Raw genomic sequence first — 23218 nt, forward strand, 5'->3', positions numbered from 1 at the left:
TGACCTCCTGGATAACACCAGCCAGAGAACTGTCCCCAAAACAGTTCCTAGAGCAGAGATTTTAGAAGAATAAGATGAAAGGTGGGAAAATATTTAGCCATGTGTCTAAAGAGAGAGTCAAAACAGTTCAACTCTTTTTTTTCCCAAATGATGTTTCTTTTAGAAATTTTGCGAGGCTTGTTTTTTAAAAGATTAAAGAAAAAATTCAAAACCGCAACTCAGCTAAACAATATGACAAAGCTAAATGCAGAAATGAAAAAGAAAATAATAATTGGAGGTTGACCCAAAATAAAATATTTTTTTTTATTATTATTTTTCAGTTTGGCCACTAACAAAGAAAATCAGTCATTTGCTCGGCTCTACTTAGGAGCCTAAGTCACATTTTGAAAACTAAACACATAGGAGCCTAAATCCTTTTGACTAAATCCCAGTATGAGCCATGTATTGTTTGCAGACCCCAGCTGTCAGAGGTCAGCTGACACACTGTGTGTGTGACACCCATTCTTAGAGATCCCATCAAACTCAGTTATTTTCTGTGCTGGTGAGGCCACAGTAGGTACGTCTACACCACAGTAAAAATCCCCTCAGCAGTGAATCGCAGACTCTGGGCCTACTGACACGGGCTTGTGGGGCGTGCACTGCAGGGTTCAGACATAGCAATATCAATTTTCCCACTTGGGCTCTGAAATCTCTCAGGTGTGTGATCTAGCCACTGGGCAATGAGATATTCTGATATGGGAGTCCCTCCATCTCTTTCATTGAAGCTGTTCTGCTGTGAATAAATAATTAAAGAGACATTGGGTCCGAGAGACAGTGCACCAGCATGAGAATGAGTCTATGTAGCCTAGTCGTTAGAGCACTTAGCTAGGAAGGGAGTGGCCCACAATCCCGTCCCCTTGTCCTTTTGTTGTTCAGCCCCAGTGGAACAATTTCAGTAGCAGCAACAGTCTGAATAGTTCACAGCCCAGTGGTTCCAGCACTCACCTGAGAGGTAGTATATTCCCGTTCAAATCCTTTCTCTCCTTCAGGCAGAGGGGGGACTTAAAGAGGGGGTCTCACACATCCCAGGGGAGAGGTCCAACTACTGGACTAAAAGTCACAAGGGCATTCCTCTTCCCCTCACCCTGGCTTTTTGCAAGAAACATATGGCAGCTTTGTAGATCACAGCAGTGAGTAAAATTGGGACACAGGCACCGCTGGGCATCAGTCACAGAGTTGATTTCAGTGGGAATTAGATGCCTAAATATCTGACATGACCAGTGTCCAAACCCAGAGGAGATTGCTTTGCTAAGTGGCCTCTGACCGATGCTGTGTCTGATTCCAGAAAGCTGTTCTCAGGCGGCTCCCCTTGTTGGTGGCGAATAGGACACCACCCCGTCAGATAGTCCCCAATACATGGCCCTTCCTTTCAGACCGGATGCTGGATTCGATCACGCTTTCCCCAGCATGGCAGGGAGTGAGTGGCTCATAGCCTCTGAACACCCCTTCTCTATCCAGATCTCTGTCTAAGTGATTCCTTCACTGTTCCCTGTCTATGCTGCTTCCTGGCAGGCTCTGTGCAGGACCCTTTGAGAAAGTGCTTTTAAAGTGTCTGTCTCTTGGACCATGATGAGGTGGAGAGATGATTGGACTAATAATTAAAAAAACACAGGAGCAGTGGGGCTAGATCCACCACATTCCATGTGACTGCTCAAAGCAGCTTGCAGTAGAGTCGTTCTCATACTCATTCACTCTCTTCCTGGCCCAATGATTATCATTGTTCAGGCACAATGGAGCAGCATCAACAGGAAAGACTGAGGGCAGGTTTACACTAGAAGCACTACATCTGCAGAGCTGCGCCACTGTAGTGCATCTGGTGAAGGCGCGCTATGCCAATGGGCGAGCACTCTCCTGTTGACATAATGTACTCCACGTCCACAAGAGGCGGAAGCTATGGGGGTCTCCAACATCCCAGGTGAGTGCTCTAACCAGTGGGCTGCCAGTCATAATGAGTGGCAGTTAGTTGACTAAAAGTCCATTTGTGAATCTACTCTGGGGTTTCTTAGACCATATTTGCAGCCCAGTAAAGGAAAAGGATGCTTTGAATTCAGACCATTGAGTAGTCCTTGAAAAAGAAAAAGTGTAGTCTAAACCTTACACTTACCCAATCCAGGGAAAGAACTGTGCCATGTGAGTCATACACCAAATAAAAACAACTCATATTCTGGACTTTACATACTGACTATTAGCAATGAGTCACCTAAAAATGAATGTCAGCCCAAGGATTGTCCACACAATATTTCAAATGATTAAATGTGACAAACCTGATCTGCTCAAGGATACAGCTGGTGAAAAAATTGGAGCGAAAAATTGTTCCCATAGAAAAAAATTAGCTTTTGTTCCAAACTAGATCTTGTAAAAAATTATCCAGACTTTAAGGGAAAGAAATATATATTCAGTAAACAAACATAAATTGATCAATCAATAGATAGATTAGATAGATACCTTGACAGAAATGGCTGTTGAAATTTATCATTTACCAAAATCATAACTTCATTAAATATATACATATATATACACACATACACAGGTGTTTAGTAAATTAAAAAAAAACAGTAACCAACTTCATCATGATTTCTATATACAGTTTTTTTAAAAAAATGAAATAAAAAATATTAAAAAGTGTCTCTGATTTCAACCCTCCAAATAGTAACAACCTCAAAATAAGGAGACTTTTTCAATAAACTGGGGCTTTTTTTTTTTTTTTTTTCCATTTCTGACCAAAATTCACCCATGGAGAATTCACAAACCAAGACATTATGTTTATTGATTAAATCATTCTGAGGAACTGCTTCTCTTTCCCCTGGCATGGGTTAATAGTCCATCAAGAGGGGCAACCCAGATTGCTATGCTTGGATCCAGATTCAATCCATTTCGATTTATCTTACACATATTAGCTTGGATGGCCTGAATTCTTCTGAAATTCATAAATTTACCGAGAGCTTTCCTCAGGGCCTCCTTGACCTCTTTGTTTCTCAGGCTATAAATGAGGGGATTGACCAGTGGGGTCAGGACTGTGTAAAGGAGAGAGAACACTTTGTTCAGGTCTCTCAGTGTATCATTTTTTGGCAAAACGTACACAATAGTGATGGTCCAATAGAAAATGGTCACCACAATGAGGTGAGAGGAGCAGGTGGAGAAGGCCTTTTGCCTTCCAGTGGTGGAAGGGATTTGCAGGATGGCAACAATTATACAGACATAGGATGTCACAGTGAGTAGAAATGGGGGCAGGGTGAATATAAAGGACAGTATGGAAGCCAAAAGTTGCAAAAGGTGGGTGTCACTGCAGGAGATGTTCAGCAACGGGTTGAAATCGCAAAAAAAATGATCAATTTCATTGGGGCCACAGAAAGTTAATTGTAAAATCATTCCAGTTACTATGTAACTAGCCAGTAACCCGCTCACCCAAGACCCAGCTGCTAGCTGGAGGCAGAACCTGCCATGCATAATTATTGTATAATGGAGGGGTTTACATATTGCTAAATAACGATCGTAAGACATGGCTGCTAGAAGATAACATTCTGTAGCTGCTAAGAAGCCAAAGATATTATATTGTATGACACATGCATAGAAAGAAATGGTTCTGTCCCCAGTCAGGAGACTGGCCAGAATGGTGGAGGTGTAGCAGGTCTCCAAGCAGGACAAGTTCCCCAGAAATAAGTACATGGGAGTGTGTAGGTGCTGATCAACCACAACCAGCACCAGGATGAGGATGTTCCCAGCCATGGTCATAATGTAGATCACCAGAAACAGTAGGAAGAGAAGGGTCTGAAGCTCCAGGGTATTGCTGAATCCCAGGAGGATGAATTCTGTGACAGACATTTGATTTCCTCCTTCTGCATCTGCCACGGGTTTTGTCTAGGGGAAAACCAAACAAACTCTGAAGATCATTTGGAAAGCAAGAAGTTAAATGCTCATAAATTTGACCTCACTCTATTCCACACGTGTCCTTCTGTGTACTTTTAAAAGGCTATCTGGAAAAGATCAAATCTTCAAACTGAATTTGATATTTCTGGAGACTGTGTTGAGCTCTATTTCAGATCAAATTGCAAACACAGAACAATGCACGATACCCTAAATTTGACAGCAATACAGAAATTCTTGGCGTGAGGGGAAAACAACAACAATAAGTATAATGCTTTCATCTCTACCATCTTTTAATAGTTGCTTTGGGACACTTGCTCCCACATTTTCCCCTTATTCATTACAAGGTTGCCCTGTCATAGACAGGCACATTTCAGTGAATGCTACCAAATAGTATCTGTATTAAAACCTTTTTCCTAATGGTCTAAGCTTGGCTTCACCCTTCCCCTACCATTGGTGCTGATATGGACACCCTCAATAATTCTTTGTGCGTAGGATCTACGGATCGACAGACATACACACCATTGCAAATGACACACTTTAAAAAAATTGCTATGTCACTGGTATTCAAGGCCTAATTCACAACTGCCTTGTAGATAAGACTGGTTGAAATGTTTTCATCAAAACTGATTTTCAGTGGAAAATTGGGTTTTGGCTGAAATGCAATTTATTTATTTATTTATTTGTTTGTTTTTGGCTTGTGGAAAACTCTTATTTTTCTCAAAATATTCCAGACATATTTGGCCAAAAAATAGAAGCTGTACTTTTCTCCTCACACCTCTCTCATCCTCAGTGGGGCAAGGCCTCCATGATACCTATCTCCCCTTCACTGGAGAATTGTGGGAGATGGAGTCCAGCTGGGGATCCCAGCCCATAGAGGAGAATGGAGACTTGAGGAACAAATGGCACATCACATTTTTGCCCTACGTCTTTTGATTTTCAGTAAATTTTTTCATTAAATTCCCCCTGAACAAAACAATGTTGGGAGGAGCACTACTTCTGCCTTTTGTGGTCATTTACACCTATGCAAAGTGAGTGCCACTGGGCGTGAGACACTTTTCACACTCATTTTGTTCTGGGGCACATACACTGGCTTAAGGCAGGAAAGATTCATCTCCATAGTGTTCTATATATTATTATTTTTCTGGAACATACCAGGGACAATCTTGAGTAATGGTCCAGGCACTGCTGTGCTCCTTGTAAGTATAGCCTACATCCGTGATTTTCAATCTTTTTTTCATTTGCAGACCCCCAGAAAATTTTCATTGGATGTGTGGATCCTCAACGGTCTGTGGAACACACATTGAAAACCACTGATCTAGACAAACATACTATTAGGGGTGCACAATTGGCTGGGAAGATGTAGTCAGAGAGTAGTTATCAATTGCTCATAATTGAGCTGGAAGGGTATATCTTGCAGGGATCTCTATTGGGTCTAGTTCTATTGAATATCTTCATAAATGATGTGGATAATGCAATAGGAAGTACACTTATAATGGGTGGGACTCAGGAGCGCCACCAGCTTTTTTGGTGCTCTAGGCAGTGGGAAAGCCTGTTCCCAAAATGGCGCCCCCGACGGAGGCGACAGAAGGTCCTGCCCCCAAAATACTGACGATGACAGAGGAGGCAGAAAAGACGTCCGCTGCAGTCGCCGCCCCGCAAATGTTAGCTCCCTAAGTGACCTTCTACGTTGCCTAATGGGTTGTGCCGACCTTGGTGGGGACAGAAATGAGGAGTTCAGATTGTGGGAGGAAGCTCTGGGCTGATGCAGAAGGGTGGGGTGTGTGGAGGGGTGGGGATGAGGGCTCTATCTGGGGGTGCAGGCTCCGGTGTGGGGCTGGGGATGAGGGATTTGGTGTGTAGGAGGTGCTCTGGGCTGGGAATGAGGGGTTCAGAGGGTGGGAGAGGGATCAGGGCTGGGACAAAGGTTTGGAGCATGGGAGAGGGTTGAGAGCTCTGGCTGGGGTTGAGGATGGAGTAGAGGATGACGGGTCTAGGGTGCAGGAGGGTGCTCCGGGCTGGGCTGAGGGGTTCAGAAGGCAGCAGGGAGATCATGTCTGGGGCAAGGAGTTGGGGTGTGTGGGGAGAGCCTCAGAGGGGCAGGCTCTGGGCAGAGCTTACATCAAGTGGCTCCTGGAATCTGTGGCATATCCTCCCTCCAGCTCCTACATGAAGACATGGCAAGGCAAGCCTCACACCCCACTGCTCAACGGGAGCTTGAGGGCCAAATTAAAACAGCCAGTGGGCCAGATGTGCCTCACCCCTAGTCTAAATAATACTTAGCCCTGCCTCTGTGCAGGACACTAGAGTAGATGACCTATTGAGGTTCCTTCCAGTCCTTCTTTTCTATGATTCTATGACTGTGGGAAAACATCCCCCTGAATGGTGAGACAAAGGACCTGAATCCTGAGTACCTTCTTGCTGCCGCCCTAGGTGAACAAGGAATAGTGAAGGTTCTTGAGGCAACTGATTCTTCTATATCAGCAGCATATGGCCACCTCCCACATCCCAACCACTCCAGAGACCCATACTACAAGGTCACCTATCTCTCTGCTCTCCAGGGTCTGCCAGTCCCACCCAACTCTGCACCTCCTTTGTGCCCTTTGCCCACTAGCCCATTCACCTTTTCTCCTATGCTGCCCCCCAATAGCTGGAACATATGTCTTATCTCTATGCCCCATCTCAACAATAAATTGCTAATTAATAAGAAAGAAAGAAAGAAAACTAGATGCTTATTGAACAAGCAACCATGACAGCATAATTCTGCGCATTCTGTTCCCAGTCCATCTATCCCCATTGCCTGTTATTTTCTCCCCTAGCATCTTACCTTGTCATGATTAGCTGAGTCAGAAAGATCTTTGTTACAAGGAGAAATATCATCATGTACCAGGGCTTGTCAACTCTATAGATGCTACAGCACCACAGCTGTGCCACTGTAGCACTGCAATGTGGATATTTGCTGAAATGACGGAAGAGGTATTTCCATCACCATCATTATTTCTACCCCACGAGAGGCGATAGCTAGACTGATGGAAGAATTCTCCCATTGAGCTAGCAGTGTCTATACTGGGGTTTAGGCCAGCTTAACTATGTCTCTCAGCAATGTGAATTTTTCACACACCCGAGTAACGTAGCTAGGTCAGCCTAAGTTTTATGTGTAACCAACCTCAGTTCTCTAATAAAATCAAGAGAGTGTCTCACCTGCCTTGAGAACAAAGGATTGTTTTTTTGGTAGCTCATCAGGCTTCTAAGAGTATGAACCAAAGAACATATCTAGGGATATGAGCCCATATGAGTGATCGCACAGAAGTCAGAAAACTACTACAGAATCCCCATGGCATTGTCTGCCTTGAACACCAACCTCAATAGGTGGGGATCAATGAAGCTTAAAATAAGCAACCAATCTTTCAATGCCCTTGTGAGCGATCCTTGCTCTAGTAATTAGTCCCAGAGTTCTCCCTCCTGCATCCGCAAAGATTAGGTTGAAGAATTGAGTCTAAGGATTTTCCTAAGTCCATCAGATCTTCCACAGAGTTTTGCTGTAAATGTGGCCTCTTGAAGCCCTCAGTCATATAAGTGTCAGTTACTCCAGTAAGTTGCCATCTCAAAACTGACATGGTCACTTGAGTGAGTACTGGTTACTTCGGTGACTAAGGATGGCAGAATCAAACCCACAGAATTCAGGATCAGGCCCATATTAATGAAACGGAAGTAACTCAGAGCTCAGCACTGCTTATGAAGTCAGCAAGAAATGAGGTTGGATTCCAAAAGCAAACTGCCTTGGAGATTCGTGTTATGTGAAGCTTTACTGTGTATCAACTTGCCACTGTGACATGGTGAATAGAATCAGACAGCCTTCTGAAACCAAAGTTTGGTTTCTTTTAACACTACGTACAAGGCGTTTAGAAGGAAAAAAATGTGAATTTTAAAACAACACATAATCTAGCTTAACTAGTAGCCTTGCTTCTTCAGACACCCCTGCAGGAGCCTGTCTCTCTGCTTCCTTTCCCTAGTTCCCCCAGACAACTTGCTTTATAATTCTGCCAGCATTTGTTTGATTCTCTGGTTCCCAGGCCTTTACCTATCCTAGCATAGTCAATATCAGATCTCAGGTGTTTGCTGAGAAGAGGCTCATCATGAGCCATCCTATTTCCTTTCCTGATTGATTACCCTTTCTGCCCCTTAATTAAGCTAAACCAGCATATTCGTATAGTAAACGGCCCAATGACCAGCTCAAAACACAGTGTAAAGAAGTTATTACAGAACTGTTCCGATTCCATCATATGGATACTTGTCTGGAAGATGCTTTACTCAAACCAAGTTATTGGGATCAATCCAGTAATAACTGGATTGATCCCAATAACTCTGGCCTAGGCTATACAGGAAGTCACACTAGATGATCTAATGATCCCTTCTGGCCATAAACACTATGAATCTATGAAAAGTAAAAACAGTGAATATCTTAGGCCATCATCTTCAAAAGTGACCTGTGGCTTTGAGATACTTTGGGCCTGATTTCCTGATTGGCTTCTTGTGGAGTTGGGTGTGATCAGCAATGCGAATGCCAGGTGCTCCGAACATCTGAGAAACCCCAAAAGCCCCAAAGCCAATTTTTATCAAAGGGTACACAAATCTGAGTGCCTCTTCTTTTTTATGCCTCATTTGTGAACATTTGGCTTGGTTTGTTTTGTTTTTGCTGAGTACCCTCAGTGGGTGTGGCTGGGGTTGTTGGTGCTCAGCACATTTGGAGAAAAAGGTCCAGACTGGATTAAATTAAATGGAGGAACCCCAGCTTAGTGGTTTCCTTGCAACATTTGGCCTTAGAGTCTGTCCAGGGTAGCTACCATGTAATGCTTGCTTTTGAAGCAAGGAACTGAGCAACAGTGGCCTGTCAGACTCCAATGCTTTGTTGAATCACACCGTTAGCATCCAGTTCTGATGCCGTTACTTGAGATCCCCTTTCTGCAAACCCTTCCTGTGATGTTGCACTACATCATGCTTTATAAAAATATGTTTATAAGTGTGAATATGATGTAACTGGAATACGCTTTGTGCAAAAAGCTTGGAAAAGCTCACCTGGAGATTATATGCTTGTTATTTGCCCATGAGAAAGATAGTAGATGTCAAGAAAGTCATAAGAGAATTCAAGATCACAATTCAAGGCTGGAGAATTATGGCCTGAACCACTGCTGAGCATGCTGGGATTATTTATTTATGTATTGTCTTTTGTACTTCTCTATAATAAAATATAATTTTGGAGAGGGATAATTCAATGGTTTGAGCATTAGCCTGCTGAACCCAGGGTTGTGAGTTCAATCCTTGAGGGGGGCATTTAGGGATTTGAGGCAAAAAAAAATGGTTGGGGATTGGTCCTGTTTCAAGCAAGGGTTTGGACTAGATGACCTCCTGAGGTCCCTTCCAAACCTGATATTCTATAATAATTCAGCTCAGCAGAACATGTGCTCCCAGTGTGATGCTGTGGCCAAAAAGGCTAATATCCTGCATGAATAATGGAAGCTTAAATAGGAGCATATAAGTCATTTTACCTCTGTATTTGTCATTGGTGCGACTGCTGCTGGAATACGGTGTCCAGTTCTGGTGCCCACAATACAAGAAGGTTGTTAGTAGATTGGAGAGGGTTCAGAGAAGAGCCACAGAATGATTAGAGGATTGGAAAACATAACTTCTAGTGATAGACTCCAGGAGCATAATCTGGTTAGCTTAACAAAGAGAGTGTTAAGGTATGATTAGATCGCCATCTATAAGTACTTACATGGGGGACTAAAAATTGATACTGGGCTTTTCAATCTAGCAGAGAAAGGTCTAACATGATCTAAAGGCTGGAAGTTGAAGCTGGACAATTTCAGACAGGAAATATGGCAAAAAATTTTAACAGTGAGAGTAATTAACTGTTGGAACAATTTATCAAGGCTTGTGGTGGATTCTCCATCACTGACAATTTTAAAATCAAGATTGGATGACAACTCATGGTTGCCTGTGACTCATTCTTGCCTGATGGAAGAGACTCTGCAGCATGTTTGGAATTTTGTTGACATTCAAACATTTATGGGGGATATTTCCAAAAGTACAGAGGGAGGCTGGGTGTCTGTCACAAGGGGTCCTGGTTGTTGAAGGGAGGTGGGCTTAGCTCTACCTGTGACTAATGATCAGCCTCCCAGAGGATGGATCTCTGGCCAGAGATCAGGCAACAGCCTGCAGGTTGCTTGCTCCATAGAATCATAAAATATCACGATTGGAAGGGACATCAGGAAGTCACCTAGACTAACCCCCCCGCTCAAAGCAGGACCAATTCCCAACTAAGTCATTCCAGACAGGGTTTTGTCAAGCCTGACCTTAAAAACCTCTAAGGAAGGAGATTCCACCACCTCCCTAGGTAATCCCATTCCTTTTCTGCAGAACTGCTGCCTAGCCACTCAGTCCCTAGTCTGTAGCAGTGCGTGGGATTCTTCCATCCTAAGTGAAGGACTCTGCACTTGTCCTGGTCCCTCTGTATCCTATCTCTACCCTCTAGCATATCTACCACTCCTCCCAGTTTAGCGTCATCTGCAAACTTGCTGAGAGTACAGTCCACGCCATCCTCCAGATCATTAATGAAGATATTGAACAAAACTGGCCCCAGGACTGACCCATGGGGCACTCTGCTTGAAGCCTGCTGCCAACTAGACGTGGAACCGTTGATCACTACCCGTTGAGCCTGATGATTTAGCCAGCTTTCTATCCACCTTATAGTCCATTCATCCAGCCCATACTTTAACTTGCTGGCAAGAATACTTTAGGAGACCGTATCAAAAAGTCTGCTAAAGTCAAGGAATAACACATCCACTGCTCAGTTAGGGAGAGACACCCAGGAGAAAGAACCTAGAAGGAGAATCTCCACACCCATCAGCTGGGAGGCCTGGCTGGAGAGACCTGCTGTGTGTGTAGGAGCCACAGGATGGGCTAGGCAGGACCAGTCTGTTGTGACTGAGGCACTGTGGGTTGCACTAGTTTTGGAAAATAAACCCACCCCTGGACACAGGGGTTGAAATCCCACTGCTTTTGGGAGCTGCATTTGGCTCTGCATTTGCACTGTTGAGGAGGATGAAAGGCCCAGGGAAGCAAAGCAGTCTACGGGAGCAGAAGGAAACCTTCCCATAGTTGGGACCCTCCTTCCAGATGGTGTTGGGGTATCCTTTCGCACGGAGGTTACCTCTCCAGGGGAGGGAACTCCAGTCACTAGGAAAAGACAGGTGTTAGTAATAGGAGATTTGATCATTAGAAACATAGATAGTTGGGTTTGTGAAGACCGAGAGAACCATATGGTGACTGCCCACCTGGTGCGAAGGTTGCAGATCTCTCAAGGCATCTAGACAGACTTATGTCTAGTGCTGGGGAGGAGCCGGTGGTCTTGGTACATGTAGGTAAGAATGACATAGGGAACGGTAGGAGAGATGTCCTGGAGGCCAAATTTAGGCTGCTAGGGAAGAGACTGAAATCCAAGACATCTATGGTGGCATTCTGAGAAATGCTCCCAGTTCCATGCACAGGGCCAGGTAGGCAGGCACAGCTTCAGAGTCTCAATGCGTGGATGAGACGATGGTGTAGAGAGGAGGGGTGTAGATTCATTAAGAACTTTTGAGATGGGGAGAGCCTACACAGGAGAAATGGACTCCACCTAAACCAAAGTGGAACCAGACTGCTGGCACTAAACATTAAAAAGGTTGTAGAGCAGTTTTTAAAGTAAGAGATGGGGGAAAGCTGACTGCTGCAGAGGAGCATGCAGATCAGATAGAAACTTCTCTTAGAAGAGAATCTATTGGTAGAGATTCTCTAGGTTAAAGTCAGAAACAGAGGATGGAAGAGGATAATGTAAGGGCTGGATCAGACGAGAAACATTCACATAAAAAGGTTTCTGACACATCAGAAAAGGGCAGACAGTTAAACAGTGACAAGTTTTTAAAATGCTTGTACACAAATGCTAGAAGTCTAAATAATAAGATCGGCGAACTAGAGTGCCTCGTGATAAAGGAGGATATTGATATAATAGGCATCACAGAAACCTGGTGGACTGAGGACAATCAATGGGACACAATCATTCTGGGGTACAAAATATATCGGAAGGACAGAACAGGTAGTGCAGAGTTGGGGGTGGCACTATATGTGAAAGAAAATGTAGAATCAAATGAAGTAAAAATCTTAAGTGAATCCACATGTTTCATAGAATCTCTATGGATAGTAATTTCATGCTCTAAAAAGAATATAACATTAGGGATCTATTATCGACCACCTGACCAGGACAGTGATAGTGATGATGAAATGCTAAGGGAAATTAGAGAGGCTATCAAAATAAAGAACTCGATAGTAGTGGGAGATTTCAGTTATCCCCATATTGACTGGGAACATGTCACCTCAGGACAAAATGCAGAGACAAAATTTCTCAATACTTTAAATGACTGCTTCTTGGAGCAGCTGGTATGGGAACCCACAAGGGGAGAGGCAACTCTAGATTTAGTCCTGAGTGGAGCGCAGGAGCTGGTCCAAGAGGTAATAATAACAGCACCACTTGGAAATAGTGACCATAATATAACAACATTTAACATCCCTGTGGTGGGAAGAACATCTCAACAGCCCAACACTATGGCATTTAATTTAAAAAAGAGTAACTATGCAAAAATGAGGGGGTTAGTTAAACAGAAATTAAAAGGTACAGTGACTAAAGTGAAATCCCTGCAAGCTGCATGGGCACTTTTTAAAGACACCATAATAGAGGCCCAACTTCAATGTATACCCCAAATTAAGAACACAGTAAAAGAACTAAAAAAGAGCCACTGTGGCTTAACAACCATGTAAAAGAAGCAGAGAGAGATAAAAAGACTTCCTTTAAAAAGTGGAAGTCAAATCCTAGCAAGGTAAATAGAAAGGAGCATAAACACTGCCAAATTAAGTGTAAAAATGTTATAAAAAAAGCCAAAGAGAAGTTTGAAGAATGGCTAGCCAAAAACTCAAAAGGTAATAAAATGTTTTTTAAGTATTTCAGAAGCAGGAAGCCTGCTAAACAACCAGTGAGGCCCCTCGAAGATAGAGATAGAAAAGGAGTGCTTAAAGATGATAAAGTATTTGCGGAGAAACTAAATGAATGTTTTGCTTCAGTCTTCAAGGCTGAGGATGTTAGGGAGATTCCCAAACATGAGCTGGTTTTTGTAGGTGACAAATCTGAGGAACTGTCACTGATTGATGTGTCACTAGAGGAGGTTTTGGAATTAATTGATAAACTTAACAGTAACAAGTCACTGGGGCCAGATGGCATTCACCCAAGTGTTCTGAAACAACTCAAATGTGAAATTGTGGAACTATTAACTAGAGTTTGTAACCTGTCCTTTAAATTGGCTTCGGTACCCAATGACTGGAAGTTAGCTAATGTAATGCCAATATTTAAAAAGGGCTCTAGAGGTGATCCTGGCAAATACAGACTGGTAAATCTAACATCGGTACTGGGCAAATTAGTCGAAACAATAGTAAAGAATAAAATTGTCAGACACGTAGAAGAACATAAATTGTTGGGCAAAATGTTCATTAAAAAGAAAAAGCAATAACAAAAGCAACCTTTATGCTGAAATACAAGAGAAAAAAGTGAGTCTCAGCTTTCAATTTTTTAATTTTTTTCAGAAGTTGATTTCCTCAGCTATCTATATCAGCTGCACCAATCTGTGGTTCACAAAGATAATTGATGTGCACACCACTATGCAAGACTGAGGCAGCATCTTTCAGCGCAGGCCCAAGTGATGATAATACAATGCTTTCACCTGGAAGAAAACCTGAGCCTCTTCCTCAGGGCAAAGCTTCAGAAAAGGGCAAAGGATTTAAAGGACTAAAACTATTCCATTTAAACATCAGAAAGCCCCTTTTGAATGAGGTGGCATTCCCCCTTCCAGATTGCTGACAGGCATCCCGGTCAGTCAATGTGGGGAATGCACAAACCAGTCAGGAGAACCATGATACATGAGTAAACAAGCTAAACACAAGACTGCTGTGCCCTTACTCCAGCCAGAGAGCCATTATTCACATGAATAAATTGTGAGGCAGTGAGAGTGAGTGAATAGAGCACTGGAGAGCATGTCAGGAGACATGTGTTCTAATGGCTCCCTTGCCTCTGTTTAGTCTTTCACCTCCTGCCTGTTTAAATTATTAATTACTAGGAATAGGAGCTGTTTCTTAACTGTCTATGTAATGGACCTGGCAGAGTAGGGCCCTGATCTCAACTATAGTGTCAATAATACTCTAATACTTGCACAGGGAGTTATTGGAACAGTGCAAGTACCAACTCCAGCACAGTCAGGCTGCTAAACACCCCAGATCAGCTACAACAATAAAATAACATACCAGACAATAATTTAGCACTAAAATAAAGATGTACTGATCATTACAATGTCCCCACTTTAGTTAAATAAGAACTTTAAACAATAACTCCTAGGAATGCAGATAGTCTTCCATCCATCTAGGTTTCCAAGCTGATCTTCCTACTCCAGACCTATATTCTGTCCCAGAGACAACATGCATAGTTGTATCTAGATTATCAGTAAGTGCAAGATTAACGTAGTCTAGGTCAGGTCTATCCATTGTGGATAGACTGTTTGTTGAAGACGGCAATGTGTTGAGATTCCAGGAACACTCTGAAAATTCCTCCTCCATACCCAATGTTCCACCACGAACAACAGATACTGGCTGAGGGGCATCCAAATCCTTGTCTGCAAACCGTCTGTAACATCTAAGCTTCAAATACTTCAAAAGCAGCTGGGTGAGTGGAACTGTAACACTACAGATTTCATCAGTTATCTGATTGTCTCAGTCTTTCTATCTGTTCACATCTGTACTGCCACACACCTTGAGAAGATATTGTACACTAGAAGCAGACACTAATTTTCAATTGGAGCCTATGATAGTGGGGATTGCAAGTCGATCTGTATGAACTCCCGTAGCTTACTAGGTTGGAGCATTTCCCCCAAAGAAGTTCTGCCACCCCTTACTGATACTTTCCAGACTTGACAGGTAAGATAGGAGAGCACCTAGTCCTAACATCTGCAGACACCCTAGTGCAAAATAACGTGCCAGCGTCTTTTCATACCCCAGGTGTTCTGCTGCTGCATTATCATGAGTACCCTCCAGTATTGTTCACTGAAAGCTTGCTAGCAGGTCAGTCCTGTTACCCCCAGACACCAGCAAGTTGGTAGCTGGGTCAATGGACTGTGTTGAGCTGGCCCACTCCAGTCTGGGCCTCCTTTGGTAGATTTAGTGGCATCAAATATAACTCAGGGGCCCTAGACTGTTCTTGCCACACGTCCTCCTGAAACCAGCCTGAGCCTATTCTCACAACCCTCACCCCACTGACAGTATCCACAACCACAAGTTGCTTTCCAGGTTTATGGGGAGCTGTGCATGTGAATTAAGAAAGTTTGTGAATCCATCACAACAGGCATCCTGGGTTTTGCTTGGTAAGGGGCTGCCAGAGGCCACCAGTCTGTGTGTGCACTGAATTCCACACACAGACCACAGGGCCTTGGAATGATTCAACCCATAACAGCAGCGTGAGTGCCTGTGCCAAGCAACATCTCTGCTCCACAGCCAGAATGGCTGAGAGGATCAGGGCAAACCCAATTCCATCACTATTCATAGACCTCTTTGACCACCCAAGAGAGCACTCCTCAGGGAGGCTGCCATTGTGGGCCCACTTGCCCTGCCCAGATTTCTCTGTGACATTGATGTGGCGTGAAGAAGCAGTGTTGATGTGCTTAACTTTGAGGCATGTAGAAAATCAGTGGGTCTCACCAGGCCTACTTCCACACTCAGGCTCTCTGAACAATGAATGACAGGAAATGGGCACCTCGGAATGGGATTCACAAAAGCCAGAATGCTAAGCAGCTCTGCCATCAGGGAGCTCAGCCCCCAGGTGCCAGGTGGCACCTGTCTCTGAGCTGTAAAACCTTCGCTGGCGTTAAGCACAGATGTCACTTCTATGCTACACCTTGATCATGCTGCCCAGGAGGCTGGACACTCTCCTGACTGATTTTCTACTTGATCATCATGATTGTTTATATGATAACAATAAGCAACCAACTTAACAAAATGTGCTGTGTCTGATACACTGCCCTGACACCCCTGCTCAATCCCCAGCTACAGAGCCTGAGAAACGAACAGATAGAGCAGGCCCTATGGATGCCAGTCCGTACATTTCAGACCTCCCATTGAAAACATCACTAGTTTTGATTTGGATAGAACAAAATGGAAGTGGTTAGAGTTTATCTGTAGAGTGCATATGATTCCTTCGGACTTGCCATTTGGCTAATCCAGATGAAAATGAAGCAGTGTGGCTGAGTGATTAGTTTGTATTGATTTGTTCATTCGATAGATGTCATCTCCTTTTTTCATCTGAATGGATGATGAATAAATGATGATCCTTTCAACTGTATTTGTTATTCCACATGATTCTCTGTTGGGGTGAATTATGCATTTAGAGACAGACTTTCAGGCTCCACAGTCAAGGCCAGTTGTCCTGAAGGGCCTGGCTCTCATTTAAGCACCACAATGAGTGAGCAACCTTTCAAAAGTCAGGGTTAGAAAGTGAGCGTTGCAACAGCAGAAATGCCAGCTCATGCAACTTTATCTTGCTTCTTTTGGTATTTGCTGTTTTATGGTAAAGTTGTAGAACCTAGATGCACACAATTATGTTAGAACCTCTCCAGGGAGTTAGGAGACAATTCCTATCCTTGTGCAATATAAAAAAGGGACTTGACCAGGGTGTCCTACCATTCTTGCATGCCCTAACCACCACACTGTGAAGTCTTTCTTGCTTTATATCTGGCTACTGCATATTTAATTATTTACACACAAGAGAACAACTTCAAAAGGAGGGACTAAGCGAATAGTCCATAGCTTGGTGGTTAAGTCATGACTCTAGCAGTTAGGCTGAGACCTCATAGTTAGAAAGGTTTTTCCTACTATCTAACTTAAATCTCCCTGGCTGGAGATTAAGCCCATTACTTCTTGATCTTTCTCTTCAGTGGACATGGAGAACCCTTCATCTATGTCTTCTTTATAAGCTTGTAAGATATTTGTAGACTATCCAGTCCACTCCCACCCTTCTTTTCACAAGACTATACTTGCCAAGGGCTTCTTTTTTTTCATCTGTCCGCATAGGTCAGAGGAAGGTCTCAAGACAGCTCAGCAGAACTTCCCTTTGTATTGACATGAGAAACCTAAGGAAATGCTCATGCCTTCAATTTACCAAACCCTACAGCCCTCTCTCCTGCTTCAAATCCCTTCTCAAAACCCACCACTGCAAAACAAACAAACAAATGAACAAACACAACAACATTAAAGGATTAAAAACTGAGGCACAGGGAGAAGAAGAAACAATATTAGCATGAAAGGAGTCTGATGCACAGTCCTGATTGCCCCAGCTAAAAAAAAAAGATATAAAGGTACAGAGAAGGGCACCAAAAATAATTAAGGATATGGAAGAGCTTCTTTATGAGGAGACAATAAAAAGACACGGACTGCTCAGATTGGAAAAGAGATGACTGAGGGGGAATATGAGAAAGGCCTGTAAAGTCATGGCTGGAGCGGAGAAAGTGAATAAGGATGTGTTGTTTATTCCTTCACATAACACAAGAACTATGAGTCACTGAATGAAATTAACAGACAGCAGGTTTAAAACAGGGTGACCAGATGTCCCAATTTATAGGGACAGTCCTGGTATTTGGGGCTTTTGTTTATATAGGCACCTATTACCTCCCACCCCCTGTCCCGATTTTTCACACTTCATATCTGATCACCCTAGTTTAAAACAAACATGAGGAAGTATTTCTTCAAACAATGCACAGTAAATCTGTGGAACTTGTTGTCAGGGGATGCTGTGAAGGCCAAAAGAATAACTGGATTTAAAAAGGAATTAGACAAGTTCCTGTAGTCTAGGTCAATCAATGGCTATTAGCCAAGATGGTCAGGGATGCAACCCAACGCTCTGGGTGTCCCTAAGCCTCGGACTGCCAGATGTAGGGACTGGCCTACAGGGTATGGTCACTCGATAATTGTTCTGTTCTGTTCATTCCCTTTTAAACATCTGACATTGGCCACTGTCAGACGACAGGACACTGGAGCATTGATCTGACCCAGTATGTCCATTCTTATGTTGCTATGAGCATCCATCTCTCCCACATGTCAGAATATCACATAAAAAAGTTGCCAGACATGTCTTTGCCGCAGAATATCTCTGGATACATGAGTTAATAAAATACAAAATAATAAAAACAAAATAAAACTATCTTCCAAATCCAAATTCTTGGACCACATTTTGGGCTCCTAGATCAGGTGTTGGAGATGATGTAACGGGGTTCACGCACCACTGGAGTGCTCCCTTGTGGCTGGCCCTGAGGATTAGCACTCACTTTGTCTGGCACCCGTCCCAGCAGTTGCTCTCATCATGGCCTCTCTTTATCTCTGGATCTCAAGGTGCTCCTCATTTTGACTCAACCCTATGGCCAGGTCACTATGTAGTCCTTCTTTCTGGGGACTACATTGGACAAGCTGTCCATATGCTGCGCCAGGCAGTCTTCCAGTCCAAGCCAGGTCCAGAGCCACTTTCCCAGTAGCTGGTAAGAGGAACCCAGCAATGCACACTACTCCAGGTCCCAGTCCTATGGGACTCTATGTCCAGCAACCACTGTCTGCTCAATCTCAGTTCCTGTTTCTAATATCCTGGACTATTTCCTACCTCGCCTTTCTATATCCTGGACTACCTCTGAGTTCACCAGCCTGAGCTTCCTCTACTACCTGTGTCTACTTCAGCCATCTGTTTCTCACTAGACCTTGGAACTCCCTTTCTCTCTGCGGAGTGACTTCAGATCTCCTCCTAAAGACCCCTCTTGCTCTCAACTTCCAGGCTTGGTAGAAACCCAGCCTGGCCCTGCCTGTTTCCAATAACTCACTGTGCGAGTATTAGAGTATTATTGATACTAAAGCTGATGTCAGAGCCCCACTCTTCCAGGTCCTTTACATAGGCAGTAAGAAACAGCTCCTGCTCCAAGTAGTTTATAATCTAAACAGGCAGGAGGTGGGAGACTAAACAGAGGCAAAAGAGCCATTAGAACATAGGTCTCCTGACCTGCACTCCAGTGCTCTATTTACTCTTTCTCTTGCTGCCTCACAATTTATTAATGTGAATAATGGCTCTCTGGCTGGAGTAGGGGCATGACAATCTTGTGTTTAGTTTGTTTTTTCCTGTGGCATGGTTCTCCTGGCTGGTCTGTGAGTTCCCCACATTAACTGACCGGGATGCCTGTTAGCAATCCTGAGGGACTAATGCCACCTGATTCAAAAGGGGCTGTCTAATGTTTAAATAGAATGGTTTAATTCAGGCATCGGCAACCTTTCGGACACAGCTCTCCAGGGTAAGCACCCTGGCAGGTCGGGCCAGTTTGTTTTCTTGCCATGTCTGCAGGTTTCCACTGGCCACGGTTCAGTGATCCAGGCCAATGGGGGCAGCGGGAAGTGGCAGCAAGCACATCCCTTGTCCCGCGCCAGTTCCCAAGACCCCATTGGCCTGCAGCAGCGAACTGTGGCCAGCGGGAGCTGTGATTGGCTGAAGCTGCCGATATGGTATATAAAGAAACCGTCCTGGCCCACCAGAGTGCTTACCCTGGTGAGCTGCGTGCCAAAGGTTGCCGATCCCTGGTTTAATTCCTTTAAATCACTTGCCCTTTTCTGAAGCTTTGCCTTGCGGAAGGGGCTCAGGTTTTCTTCCAGGTGAAAGCATTTTATTATCATCAATTGGGACTGTGCTGAAAGATGCTGCCTCACTCTTGCATAGGGGTGTGCATGTCAGTTGGCTTTCTGAACCACAGATCAGTGCAGCTGATATGGATAGCTGAGGAAATCAACTACCCAAAAAAATAGAAAATTGAAAGCTGAAACTCACTTTTTCCCCTTGTATTTCAGCATAAAGATTTATTTTTTTTTGTCAGAGTGTTCCCAGGATCTCAACACACTGCCGTCTTCAACAAACAGTCTGTCCAAAATGGATAGAGCTGACCTAGAGGACATGAATCTTGCATTTATTGATAATCTAGATACAACTCTGAGTGTTGTCTCTGTGATGGAATATAGGACTGGAGTAGGAAGACCAACTTGGAAACCTACATGGATTTCTGGCAGTTATTGCTTAAAGTTTTTATTTAACTAGAGGGGGTGTGGCAAATTGCCAGCACTATTATGATGGGTGTTGCACTTTCTTTTCTTTGCGGGGAGTTCAGGGCACCATTTCTTGCCCCTGCAGTGGAATGTTAACTGCCCCACTAGTGTCCTAGAGGTGGGGAGTGGAGAGGGAGTAACCTGGGCCCACCCTATACTCCAGGTCCCAGCCCAGGGGCCCTGAGGATAGTGGTAAACCACTTGAGCTTCCTTCCTCTGGGCTACTTCCCTCTCCTGCCCTTCTGCTTGTATGGGGGGGCTTCCTGCTCTTCCTCTGTACAAACCAGGTGCCCCTTTACCTAAGGTCTTGGACTTCTTAGCTCACCACATCACTTCTCCAAACTGTCCTCTGCTTCCCTTCAAACTGTTCTCTGCTCCAACATCAATTCCTCTCTGCTCCAACTCCTTCAAACTGTTCTCTGCTCCAGCACCAATCCTTTCTGTGTGGGGAGAAGGAGACCTTGGCGCACGTTTATTTGGAGTGTGCCAGGTTGCAGCCCCTGTTCCGGCTCCTCCTGAATATTTTCCTGCGTTTTTGGTTGCACTTTTCCCCTCACCTTTTTATCTACACGCTCCCCATCCGTGGCCTCACGAAGTCGCGGGATCTCCTTCTCAACCTCCTCTTGGCCCTGGCCAAACTGGCCATCTACAACACCAGGGAGAGGAGGTTGGCCGACGGGATTTCCTGCGACTGTAGGGCCTATTTCCGTTCCTCCGTCTGCTCACGCATCTGGGCAGAGTTCCTCTGGGCGGCGTCCACTGGCTCCCTTGACGCCTTCGAGGAGCAGTGGGCGTTGTCCGGGGTTCTCTGCTCGGTGTCCCCATCGGGTTCCCTTCGTTTAGCCCTATGACCTCACTCCCGATCCTGGTTTTTTTTCATTAGTTGTCCCCCGTAATTATTTGGTGTCCCAGACCTGTGGGTCCTCCCCTTAGGCTGGGGGAGGCCCTTTAGAAGTGGGCGGGCTTCGCCCGCCCACCCCCGCTGGATGCCAATAGGACCAATCCTTTCTGCTCCAACTCCCACACTGTCTGATTGAAGCAGGGTTTTTTATCATGTGACTGACTGCAGGGGCTCTAATTGGCTTCAGGTGCTCTAGTTAATCTATAGCAAACTTTCTACTGCTTACAGGGAATAAGACTCCCTTCTAAACCTCTCCTGCTGCCCTCTGGCCACGCTGTATCACAGGGGGATATTGTAAAGATCAGTGCATCTTTATCTTAGTGCTAAATTGTTGTCTGGCTTGTTATTTTGGTGTTGGATCTGATCTGGGGGGTATAGCAGCTTGTTTGTGCTGGAGTTGGTACCTGCACTGTTCCAATAACTCCCTGTGAGAGTATTAGAGTATTATTGATACTATAGCTGAGGTCAGGGCCCCACTCTGCTAGGTCCTTTACATAGACAGTAAGAAACAGCTCCTGCTCCAAGTGGTTTATAATCTAAACTAGCAGGGGTGGGAGACTAAACAGAGGCAAAGGAGCCATTAGAACACAGGTCTCCTGACCTGCTCTCCAGTGCTCTATTCACTCACTCTCACTGCCTCACAATTTATTCATGTGAATAATGGCTCTCTGGCTGGAGTAAGGGCACAGCAGTCTTGTGTTTAGCTTGTTTACTCATGTATTATGGTTCTCCTGGCTGGTTTGTGCATTCCCCACATTAACTGACCAGGATGCCTGTTAGCAGTCCTGAGGGAGGAATGCCACCTCATTCAAAGGGGCTGTTCGATGTTTGAATGGAATGGTTTAATTCCTTTAAATCCTTTGCCCTTTTCTGAAGTTTTGCCCTGTGGGAGAGGCTCAGGTTTTCTTCCAGGTGAAAGCATTGTACTATCATCACTTGGGCCTGTGCTGAAAGATGCTGCCTCATTCTTGCATAGTGTGTGCACATCAGTTGGCTTTGTGAACCACAGATCGGTGCAGCTGATATGGATAGCTGAGGAAATCAACTTCTGAAAAAATTTAGAAAATTGAAAGCTGAGACTCACTTTTTTCTCTTGTATTTCATTATAAAGATTGCTTTTGTTCTTGTTGTTTTTTTGAAATTAACATTTTCACCAAAACAACTGGAAAATGTGGATGTTTCATTCTAAAACCAAATAACCCCAAATGATATTTTTTAATTTGGAAAGGTTAGCATAGTACTACCTTGGGGCTGTAGGCAGTGGTATCTTATCCCCCTGTCTGCCCAACTGGCCACGTTCCCCAGCTGAACTACATCTCCCATGATGGACCAGGGCCAAGGACATACATTATGCACCATACTGGCTCGGCAAGAGGTGCATCTTGGGAAACAGTCTGCCCAGGGAACGTGGTCTATAGAGGAGAATGATGTGCAAGCCAACTCCCATGAGGCATCAGGCCACATTTCATACTTTTGATTTATTTTGTTTGCAGCTGAAAGGTTTTGTTATTTGTTTGTTGTTGTGATTTTGTCAAAAAGTGAATTTTCCCTCAGAAAAACAAAACACGCCAGACTGGGGAGCTGCTACAACTCCCCAATCTAGCCTGTATGGAAACCGGAAAGCAGATGGTGTCCCATGATTGATTATAGATGAATTAATGAAGCTACAGTACTTATGGCCCCAATTGTAGTCAGCCTTCCATCTATAAGGACCGGAGTAGTAGCCATGGATAAATGATTCGCTGTCGCTGGACATTGCTAATTGTTTCTTTGCTATCCCATTAACCTCTTTAAATTAATAAGAAGCTGAGTTATGAGGACTCCTGAGTTCCTCTTAACACCAAAGAGACAAATGCCTGAGCGGGTACAAAAGAAGGTCTGACTGGCAAATTTGATACAAACAGTTACGAGTTATACTTGCCAAAGGATGAGATATAACAATTCACAGAAATAAATGCACAGTATGTATTAACGTATAGGGCCAAGTTAGTGGTCCTGCATTTTTGTTTTTGTTTGCTTATATTTTTGCAGGTTACTCTATGAATTTTTGGAAGGAAGAATTATACAGTGATGTTTGCTTTGTTTTGCTGCTTGTGGGCTCAATTGCTATGTGAATACTGGATCTGTTCGTGTGATTGAATCCTATCTGAAGAATAAGCCATAATATTGTTA

At 44.1% G+C, this 23218-nt stretch overlaps 1 protein-coding gene across 1 annotated transcript; it reads right to left on the minus strand.

Annotated features, from left to right (window-relative positions):
- Window positions 1-957: 957 nt before the first annotated feature.
- Window positions 958-9464, minus strand: LOC115642772 (olfactory receptor 11A1-like). Its single transcript, XM_030546480.1, has 3 exons — window positions 9450-9464; window positions 2976-3897; window positions 958-1022 (listed from the first exon to the last, which is right to left on the minus strand). The coding sequence occupies exons 1-3, from the start codon at window positions 9462-9464 to the stop codon at window positions 958-960; spliced, it is 1002 nt and encodes a 333-aa protein (XP_030402340.1).
- Window positions 9465-23218: the final 13754 nt, after the last annotated feature.

This window comes from Gopherus evgoodei, unplaced genomic scaffold, assembly GCF_007399415.2.
Source record: "Gopherus evgoodei ecotype Sinaloan lineage unplaced genomic scaffold, rGopEvg1_v1.p scaffold_45_arrow_ctg1, whole genome shotgun sequence".
NCBI lineage: Eukaryota > Metazoa > Chordata > Testudines > Testudinidae > Gopherus > Gopherus evgoodei.